The following is an 11,108-nucleotide window of genomic DNA, read 5'->3' on the forward strand; positions in this document are numbered from 1 at the left end:
AGAAAATTTTCCATGATTTCCTTGAGTTTGAAAACTATCTTTAAATAATTTTTAATACAATCTTTTGTAGAAAATATTTTATTACTATTTAAAATCAATTTAATCTTTTGTAAAAATTTTATCACAACTTTTGGATATTTCTCTGAATTTTAAATTCTCATAATTTTTGGAACATCTAAAAATAATTTCTTTCAAAAATGTTAATATAAATCAAGATCTTGAAAACTTAGACTTCTTGATTTTTTTTTATAATAGTCACTATATTTTATCCCTTAAACTTTGTTTTAATTTATTTTCAGTTATTTACTTAGATTACCCTATTTTAATGTGATCAAAGGAGGAGAATTAGAGATTAAGTCTAGTGGGAGGGTATATTTTTTTAAAAAAAAATCATGTACTTGTAATTTTATAACTGTTATTTGTTTAAGGTTTATCCTAACTTAACTTGGGATTGCTCACATCAAAAAGGGGGAGATTGTAAGTACCCCGTGGTAGTTTTGATGTAATCAACCAAGTCAAGTTAGGTCTTGTTATATTTTGATGCTCTATGTCTAAGTGTGTAGGAACTTAGGAGCACAGGAAGTCGAGTGAAAGACACAGCTAGCGAGAAGGACAACACGGGAGAGAGTCGACGGGCTCGGTGCATCTAAGGGACGAGGTGTTGCGGCAAAGTACGCTGGCGGACGAAAAGGAAGCACGCGGCGGTTCCAAGGGACGAGAAGCCGAAGCGGAAGGTTGCTCGAGAAGACCAGAAAATAGGTTCAGGTGAGTCCTATTCTAGATGACCGAAATCACCCAAGCGAGTGGAGTCAGAGCGGAAGACCCAGACCTAAGCAAGTGAAACTAGAGTGGAAGACCCGGACCAAAAGTCAACTAGAGTTGGGTCCGGGCACCTGAACCAAGTCTAGGCAGCCGGATAGTCTGGGCGCCTGGATCACCTAGGTGCCCCCTCGGCGCCTCGCCCTGGGGGGGTTGTGTCAACCCGGTCAGAGCGCCCGAAACCCTTTCGGGTGCTCGAACTAAAAACTTTATCAAAATGTGAAGTGGCGAGTTCCGTTGCGATTAGGATAAAATTCTATTCACGTCCAAGCGTCTGAAACCCTTTCAGGCACCCCGATCAAGGCATAAATATAGCGTTGATCCCAATAGTTGAAAAACAATACTTGTAAACAATTCCTTTGTCTACTTTACTACTGTTTGAGTTGTCAACGCTATAAAAGGCTTCTCCGTCTGAAGGAGACTTTGATAATGAATTCTAATTACCTTGGATTAGCAATCCTCTGATTGTAAACCAAGTCATTTCTTTTGTGCCTCTGTCTGTAGTTTACTTACTATTTATTTTTATGCAAGTGATGGTTTTAATAAAGCTGTAAAATTCGAGGAAGGTTCGTTTTTATTTGTAGGGCAATTCACCACTTTTTACCGACTGCCAAGGGACCAACACAATCATCTGACCAAAACGGCTTGATCATCAGTGACAGTCAGATTGGAAAGGTGGAAGCGTCATTGGTTCGTACGAAAATACATGTGTCAGCTATTGTTTCAGAGAATAAGATAGTGCGACACATGACACTTGCCTATAAATGGACATTTATGATGGATGAGACAGTCCAAATCATTTCTTTAAAAACTGTGTTCCCGTGCATCATCGACACACTGCTTAAGCATACCAAGCGTTTGATATGCATTTTTCCAAGGAAAATAATATTACTATAACATTATGGATGAAAATAAGCATGGCCAGCAAGTCAAACCAGTAAATTGGACGATCGAATGAAAATAAGACTCGGGTCTAGTCAATCGATTACAAACCTCCTTTGACTAAACTTGAAGGGGAGGCTAGTGATATGCTATGTTGTAAGCAGACCCAGAGGTGATGTGGTGGTCAAGTCAAGATGAGGTGGCGGTTAAAGTCAATATGAGGTGGCAATTGGAGTCAAAGCATATGCAGCTAAACAGGTTATTCTCACCAGGATTCAACTCCTCACTTAGTGCTATGACTCTCAGAATAAAATCGGTCGGCCCAGTAGCTGGTTGGACTTAAGAGATTCAGTTATTCATTCTTTCGGTGCAAGTCTCTCTATATACACTTGGCTAACCCTAAGGACCGAGCAGACTAGGAGAACTTATTGCTCCACTTGATGCTAAGATATACAAGATAAACCTGAATGACCCTAATGTCGGCGAGGCAAATGGGGCTTAGCTCCCCACCTCCAGAAGTATTTTCTCAACACACAGCAAAGACAATATCTCCTAACATATAGTCAGCCAGGATGAGATCCGGTCGGACTCCCAAATCCCAGCATAACAGTTCAGGGGTAAGTCTTATTACATATAATTGCTCGGTCTAAAGTATTAGACGGACCTAGGGCTAAGCTCCCCACTTCTTAGCAAGAGCACTCTCAGTATACAGTCAGTTGAACTCAGTATCTTTTGGATTTAGAATACCGCTCATTTCTCACTACTACAATATAGCTCAGCATGTAGCCTGGTCGGCCTAATAGCTGATCGGACTAGAGGGACTTAATTCCTCATTCTTATTACAATCTCCTATTACATACGACCGGTCGGATATGAGTCCAGTTGGATTACCTCCAGAGGATAACATTGTAAGGGAATCGTAACAACCTATCAGAGAATAATAGTTATTCATTAGGAAATATTCTGATACCTGACACATACATGCAATGGAACCTTCTTATGAGAATGGCTATACATCTCCTATCATTATTGCGGAGGTTACAAGAAACTGTTCATATACATGAATGGAAGATCCTTTCGATGAAAATTGTACACCTTCCATTATCTGACATATTCTAGCAATGAATATTTCTTGTCGCCTCATTATTACGAAGGTTATGAGAGGTGATATAAAAAGGGATTCTCTCTGTTGACGAGATACGTTTTAGTACGCAACATTATATACTCGCATTTTATTGTTCATCTTCTCCCCTTTCCGATCGACCGTCTTATTAACTTGAGCGTCGAATAGCCTATGTCAAAGACTCCCTCTCTGGTTTCATCCTAACATTCTGTTTACTCTTTCGAGTGTGCGCAAACAAGAGCCGAAAGAAGTGTCAAGCATTATCATTTCTTTCTAGTAGAGTTATCTCTTAGTTAACAATAGAGTCATCTACTTAATGTGTTATCTTCATCGTTTTCGGATAAGATCAACAATGTACATGTGGTTTATTTTTGCTATTCTTGAGATACAAGTTATTTCCCTTTAATTCCTTCCATCATTTTGCTTCTATAAAATTTTCAGCGATTATTGTTCTACCTTATTTTGATTTTTTTTTTATTATTGCGATGAGGAAAAAACATGCAACTCCTATGTTTGAGCTTCCTTCCTTTATTAAGAAAAGTAATGGGTCTTTATTATTATTACTCTTATTTTTTTCCATCCAAGCCACCAATGTTTTTAAATTTATAGTCCTATTAGAGAAAAAACCCCCTACCATGTGTCACAATTGGGATTCAAACCTTGGATATCTGCTTGATTAATTATTTAGAGGACCTAATCGTTGCACTGTAGTCCCGAAAATGTAATGGAGTTTACGTCGACTAATCCTGAAGATGACTGATCCGGTTTCATAAAAAATTTTCACTAGGCACTAAGTTAAATCAAGAACACTTGTAGTAGACGATCCATCAACCCAGTATTTTTAGATCAATCATCTATTAAAAAATCATCTACTAAAATAAATCAAAAAATATTTATAACAAACAATCTATCAATCTAATATTCATAGATTAATCATTCATTAAAATAAATTTATTCATTAATTTATTAAAATTAAAAATTTATCACACTGTACCATGGCACGAGGCTATTAACGAGATGACCGACCCATAAAATTCTTTTATTGATGTTCCAGATAAATTAGAAAATATTAACCACGGATAACTCAATCATCTCAGCATTTTTAGATCACCCATTAAAGAAACTCACTCGTTCATCAAAGAATCCATTCTTACACGTCTCAAAAATATCACCCATTAAGGAAACTCTTTCGTTCATCAAAATTAAGACTCCATTCTTAAACGTCTAAAAAATTGGTAAGGCGAGTGCCACGCGTCAATAATGGGCCTTTATTAAGCCTGTGCTGAAGTGACTGATATATCGTAGGCCATTCATTTGTCCGCCATGGATTTTTGTTATTTATCCATTCGTCTGCCTTTTTCTCCTTCTGCTGCTCCTCTCTTTGCTCTTCTTTGGATCTTAAGACGATGATAACCCTCTCGGCATCGGCCCACGCCTTCATCCTCCCCCGCAATCCCAAGCTCCCTCTCTTCCCTTCGCCCTCCCTTCTCGTTCAATCACTCCCCTCTTCCACACTTTCCCTCTTCTTCCCTCGATGCCGCCGGCGCAGCCAGCGGTTCGGTCAGCGGAACGGAGGTTCTCACAGTGCCCACGTTACCGCCTCCCTTGGTGGGCTAGAGGGCGCCCAGCCCGTGGTCGAGGCCGCATCCGTCCTCGCCGCGATCATCCTCGTCCACGAGGCCGGCCACTTCCTTGCCGCTACCCTCCAGGGCATCCGCGTCAGCAAGTTCGCCGTCGGGTTTGGACCTGTGCTTGCCCGATTCGTCGCCGGCGGTGTCGAGTACTCTCTCCGAGCCTTCCCCCTCGGCGGTTTCGTAGGGTTCCCCGACGACGATCCCGACAGCGACATACCTTCCGACGACGCCGACCTCCTCAAAAACCGCCCAGTTCTCGACCGTCTCATTGTAGTCTCCGCCGGCGTCGTCGCCAACGTCGTCTTCGCGTATCTGATCGTCTTCGCCCAGGTGCTCACCGTTGGGCTACCCGTGCAGGAGGCGCTGCCGGGGCTTCTTGTGCCCGAGGTCCGCACCGGATCCGCTGCGGCTCGTGACGGACTACTTGCCGGCGACATCATACTTGAGGTCAACGGGGAGACTGCGCCCTCCCTCACGGAGCTCGTGGAGTACATCAAGATGAGCGCAGGCAAGAAAGTAGCAATGAAGGTGGTGAGGGAAGGAGCTAAAGCTGTGGAACTCTCTGTAACTCCCGACGAGAGCGCGGATGGGGCTGGGAGAATCGGAGTACAACTGTCCCCAAATTTTAAGCTTTCCAAGGTCCGGGCAAAGAATTTAGCAGAGGCCACAATGTTCGCTAGTAGAGAGTTCGTGGGATTAGCCTCCACAGTGTTGGACGGCTTGAAGCAGACCTTCTTGAACTTCTCCCAGACCGCGAGCAAAGTCTCCGGCCCTGTTGCAATAATTGCAGTCGGCGCCGAGGTCGCGAGATCGAGTTCCGACGGGCTGTTTCAGTTTGCTGCGGTGATCAACCTTAATCTTGCCGTGATCAACCTTCTGCCATTGCCCGCGCTCGATGGCGGTTCCCTCGCGCTTATTCTCTTGGAAGCCGCCAGAGGTGGGAGGAAGATCCCAAGGGAGGTGGAACAGCGGATTATGTCGTCAGGGATCTTGTTCGTCGTCATGCTGGGACTCTTTCTCATTGTTCGCGACACCTTAAACCTTGATTTTATTAAAGAGATGTTGTGATGTGAATTTTCGTGGGTGTCCTCCATGGTCCGTCCGTATAGGAAGAAGCTTTAGTGAATGAGAAGGTGGTGCTGATATTGTTCTGCTCAGGTAAACAAAAGGCTTCTTAGAATGCTTCTCATGCTTTACAAGGAATTGACAGTCGCGTCTCGCTCATTATATTGTAAATTAGATCAAATTGTTTACAAAAAATGATAATTTATTCCATGTTGACAAAGATCCCATGCTTACTCTTTGCTACATTCAGTCCAAAAATTGTTATCCTTCCATTCCCTTGTCATTAAACAAATTTAAAAGTAATACATGCTTGTTAATATTGTTGTTGCAGAGGTATATATAAACGTTTCATATTCTCATGCCATAATCTTGGTTGGTGGGAATCATTTCAGTAGAGTATCATTCTAATAAAAAAACTCACACCCTAAGATTCCTCAAGTAATTCCTCAATTTATGTGAGATTGTAATAATTCTAATACTGAATATTACTGGAACTGAAAAAAGAAGAAGATGAAAGCATGAGCTGATATGTTTGTTGGCTTCGTTCATGATCACATGGCTAGATCCAGCCCAAACCAATACATTGGTATATGTTCTTGTTAGAGGAGGCCCTTCATGTGGTTATATATTTTCTACAGCTTTACTAATGCCTGAAACCAGAAGAAGATTTGCAGCTCGATATCAATTTGATACTCCTACAGCTCAGCTTAGTAGCCCATCCCTTCTAATCTGCTAAGGCAACAAATATTTCTCAACCACATGAAATCGCAGCATGATATCGCCTTTAGAACAAGGAAAACATAAGTGCTAAATTACTATACTTTCTCGAGGCTTACTATCTTTTTCTTGTTCAGATTGTTAGTTTGAGCTCAAACTGTAACGAGCTACATTCAATAATTATGAATTCATTACCAGTTTCAGTCTTGTAGTTCTACTTCCAAATTCCAACTATATCTAATTAGATTAAAACACAGCAAAGTTGTTGTCTACAGATTTGACTTGGCAGAAAGCATATGCGTTTCAGAAAGAACCTATGACTTGGCACCAACTTGTCTGAGTAAAAAATGCGTCTTAGCTAACTTTACCACAATAATTTAGCTTACAAGTCCAATAATTTAGCTTACAAGTCCTTGTACCATCTGTCTTTCAGGGCCATCCTGCTTCTATGACCATTGACAAGCCCTTTGAGCCATTTTCAACTACAAATAAGGCTAGAAACATAGAAATAACCTTATACAATTCTTGGCTACCCATATAGTACAGTGCTCTAAATGAGGCAGAGCTTATTCCCTTCCACAGTGTTCAATTTTTGTTAGTATTTTCTCTCAGCACACAGTTATTCCCTGGAATTCCCAGCTAGCTTGAGGAAAATAATTGGGAATAACTAGGAGTAAGAATCTACTTTTGCTGACCCACATGCACAAGAATTTTTTTTTAAAAAAAAAATTGTGGATTTCACTACTTGCTGAAGATGCATAGCAATCATATCGCAATTTGAAATTTGCATTTTTTTTTCAAAAAAAAAACATTTCTTTTGTCTGCGCTTGTTAATTATTGTCTATCAGTCTTAGTTCCAAACCATCAACATGCTAAAATGTTCATAGTCAGAAAGAGAAAGAAAAAGAATTAAGACAATCAACAAACTAAGGAGAACAGATGGAAGAAGAAGGAAGACGAGTACCTTGAGATAAAGTGCCTGCCGTGGAGAAGAGATATTGGCGCGGCTCAATCCAATTACATAGCTATTTCAGCTTCCAACCATGTTTTCAGATTGAGACACGCCAATACCTCCTATGCACATCAAAAGCACTGATTTAGTCTCGCTTTCCCACCACGATAACCTGCACTTACTTCTCCCTTCTTTGATGACATCTCTGAAACAGAACTGACAGTGAGAAAGGCAAAATGAAGCAAAGGGCTTGTGGAAATGCAGGAGGTGTTGGAGTTGATTGCCATGAGCAATTGAAAAGATAGTTACACGAACCTTCATTCTTGATCTTCCCATCGAATCAAGAAGCATCTTCGTATGTGTTAGCTTTCTCCCTGCAAGCACTTTTTTAATTGTGCTTTCTCTTGAGATCAGTTTTTTTGTTATATGGCTCCAGAATGCCACAAAAAGGGAAACAAGAAAGGGGAGGGGTGAGAAAGTGAATTTGATGGGGGGCCATAATGATTCATGATTATACTGTCCCAGTTCGCCTAATATGCAATTTATCTTCTATCTGCTATTTAGCTTTAGGATAATGCTAAATGGCTAGAATCTGGCCAGCTAGAATCAATACATGCAAGTGTACACAATACATGCAAGTGTACACATGGGTATTTTGGTAATATCATCTGTGTACATTAATTACATGCATGTACATGCATGCATTTTAATTGGAGCATAGATAATTCTAGCTGGCCAGATTCTGGCCAACAAGAATTATCGTTAGCTTGGGTAATGCTAAATGGCTAGAATCTGGCCAGTTAGCTTTAATACGACGCATAATGTACTTAAATGCCGAAGAGATATTAACCCGTCTCACGTTTTCAATGAAAATGTTTGGTTTGCTAGCTAGAAAACAATAAACAGTCTTAAATAGTGGTAGACAGGTCCATCACTCGATGTTAGGTACTGAAATGAACAATTAATGTGAGCCATCAAGACATGTTTTAGCATATTCAGAATCATTAGGACTCGGACAGTGAATTTTAGCAGCATGTATGGATCCACGTTTACTTTCTCAACCAGCAAATGAACAATGAAGACATGTCAGATGAACACTTGGTGCAGTGATGAAACATGATCCAGCACAGAACTGCAGGCAATATGTGGAAGGTAAGTAAACACTATCCTTGTGCTGTTTGGCTGGGAATCCGGATAATTGCATGGAGTCAGAGGTAACGGTAGTAGAAGATGATTATATTCATCTAAATATCTCACACAATCCATTTTTAAATTATATTAAAAAAAGATAAATTATAGGATCAATTTATAACGGACTTTTAAATAATAGAAGAATTGATGTCTTATTTTATTATAATAAATTTATGATCTTCTGCACATCTAAAAACTAGGAGGCACAAAATCTCTGATACCATATCAAAATTATGAAATGAATGCATAATAATGAGAATATATATCCAAAATAGTCAAAGGTCATGACTAATCAGATAGTTGGGTTGCATTAAATTATATGCCGCCATGACTTTCCTCTCACACTGTCCGTTTGCTTTCTCATGAACAATTACAGCAAAGTTGTTTCTGCTAAAGCCACGAATTTGTTCCTGTTTACTTGAGCAAAATTTCTTCTTCTATAATCCAGATTTTAGAGCCCTCTCTATGGAATCTCGGCCTACTTGTACTTGGGCACCGTGGTGGAGCCATAAACGCAATCATTGTTGACTGTGCATAAAGCGAGTTTTTTTTTTTTAATATAGGAAAATATTAATTTTAAAATGATCATTTAGTCTCATATAAATTTTTAATTATTCATAAAAATAAATTAAGAAATGCTAATAAAAACTAATCCAAATGACCAACATTCGATCACCGCTGTCTACTTTGGAAGTAAACAAGATGTTACTGGCGCTCTTCTTCGCGAAGGGAGTTCTCACCTTCCTTTTTATTCAATCAAAACAAAATTCCAGAACTTAACGATCTGGCAAATATAATGCCAGGGGACCAAACCAAGGCCGGCGCGGCCGGACCTCTATCAATCGTACCGGTACACTCTAAATTGGACCGGATTAGACCGGAGGTCTGCCCACATCGTTTCCTTTGAAAACTTCTCCCAACATATAAGAAAAACAACAATTGCTTCGATAAAGCAAAAGCGCAGTACCCGTGGTTTTGCCACCCATGCACGTGGAATAGCAGACCTTGTGTAGGGATTGTAATAGGACCGATTGAAATTTGGATCCGTAATAAATTTATCTCGGGGGCAGGTTTAAATTCGTCTAAACGAATTTCAGGTAAGTTTGGATAGTTCAAATCTCCTATTTTCAAATTTCTCTATCCCCATATTTTACACATCGTCCTAGTCCTTCATCGGTGGCCTCCGGCCGTCATCCGATTAACACTATAATTTTTGGGGAATGTGAACACAAAGAGATCGTCATCGGCACGATCAATATCGGAGTCGGGCCAGATATGAGCAGGGGTTCAGATCGACGGCAGAGGAAAGTCTATTCAGATCCGGCCGGATTTCGATAGCGATCGTGCCGATGACAACCTCTTGGGTTCATCTTCCCTAAGGATTATAGTGTTGATTGGGACAACGGTCGGAAACCATCAGTGGTGAGTTGGGACGATGAGTGGGACACGAGAACAGATGATGTTGAAGACAGGAGATTTGAACTCAAGTTTGGGACGAGCCTTGAGTTTAACTGGACTCGTCCCGTATCCACTTGTATAATATTATTTTATTAATTATTAATTAAATAAAAATTAATAATTAATTTTTAATTGAATAATGGATATATTTTAATTTGTTATAATATTTTTTTATTACAAAATATTATTAATATAAATATTGAAAATAAATTTAATGTTTAATTAATTTTTAATTTTTTATTTTATATATTTTTTAAAAAAAATATGACAAATTTAACGGGTCTAATCCAGATCTGTCCCGCCAGATTTATGAGGCGGGGCGAGCCCAAAGGGAGGCGAGTGGATTTCGAGTTTGGCTAAATTCACCTTAATCCGGATTCATTGTCATCTTTAGTCTAATGTCTTCTCTTACTCTACATCTTGTTGGACCCAGAATCCTTTGAATCATAATCCTTGATTCATTTCTAAACTAGGAGTTATTTATAGATGAGATTTTATAAATCTTACCTATATAATAGGTAGCGTTCGTACCATTTCTGAATCGTATTTTACAATCCAAAATATCCGTACCACTCTTATTGCCGATGCAAACGCACTTATATCTTCGTCCATTGGGTGCTCAGCGATTAAAATTACTTCTTTTTTATTTTTGCTTTTTTTAAAAAATAAAGCTAAAGAATAAATAAAATTGATCTCCTTTTTCTCTATTTTCTTCTTAAACAAAAAGAAAATCTTATTTTCATTGAAACTTTAAATGTAAACAAAAAGAAGAGCGGGAAAGGAAAGAGACTTCATATTATATTGAGTGGGTGTTTGGTTGATGAATTTGGGAATAAGAGAATGGAATGATAGTAAAAGATAGTGTTTGGATTGTAGGTTTGGGAATGATTACTAGATTTATGGGAATCAACCAAACACATATAACTTGATGGGTTTCATTTTCATTCCTATTCTCATTCCACCCTACTATCAAACTCATACCCATAGGCATTCCCATCATTTAACCAAAGGCCCCCTCAGAGTTTCATAGTATTATGGTTGATTTATAATGTACCATAAATACTAAAATTATTAACATATATACCGGGAGAAACTTTTTCACCTTCGTCCATGCAAAGGTATAAATCTAAGGCTGGGAATGATCTCCACATATTGAACATCAGATCAATGTGGATAAATTTACTCAAACGAATCAACCAATATTTTACTACTCGAATTATTCAATTTTTTTTATTGTTCAAATGTACGGATGTATTAATATACGATT

The 11,108-nt window shown here is 39.2% G+C and overlaps 1 protein-coding gene and 1 long non-coding RNA gene across 2 annotated transcripts; one reads left to right on the plus strand and one right to left on the minus strand.

Annotated features, from left to right (window-relative positions):
- Positions 1-4,141: 4,141 nt before the first annotated feature.
- On the plus strand, positions 4,142-5,733 carry LOC122034692 (probable membrane metalloprotease ARASP2, chloroplastic). Its single transcript, XM_042594026.1, has one exon. It carries the CDS (start codon positions 4,231-4,233, stop codon positions 5,524-5,526), a length of 1,296 nt encoding a protein of 431 aa, XP_042449960.1. The 5' UTR covers positions 4,142-4,230; the 3' UTR covers positions 5,527-5,733.
- A 5-nt stretch (positions 5,734-5,738) lies between these two features.
- LOC122034700 lies at positions 5,739-7,675 on the minus strand. Its single transcript, XR_006126764.1, has 3 exons — positions 7,508-7,675; positions 7,205-7,397; positions 5,739-6,252 (listed from the first exon to the last, which is right to left on the minus strand). It is a non-coding gene; the product is annotated as an uncharacterized LOC122034700 (long non-coding RNA).
- Between the last annotated feature and the right edge of the window lie 3,433 nt (positions 7,676-11,108).

This window comes from Zingiber officinale, chromosome 1A, assembly GCF_018446385.1.
Source record: "Zingiber officinale cultivar Zhangliang chromosome 1A, Zo_v1.1, whole genome shotgun sequence".
Classification (NCBI taxonomy): domain Eukaryota; kingdom Viridiplantae; phylum Streptophyta; class Magnoliopsida; order Zingiberales; family Zingiberaceae; genus Zingiber; species Zingiber officinale.

Excerpts from the sequence above, each read along its gene's own strand:
- LOC122034692 (XM_042594026.1), top strand. The coding sequence starts at position 4,231 with ATGATAACCCTCTCGGCATCGGCCCACGCCTTCATCCTCCCCCGCAAT.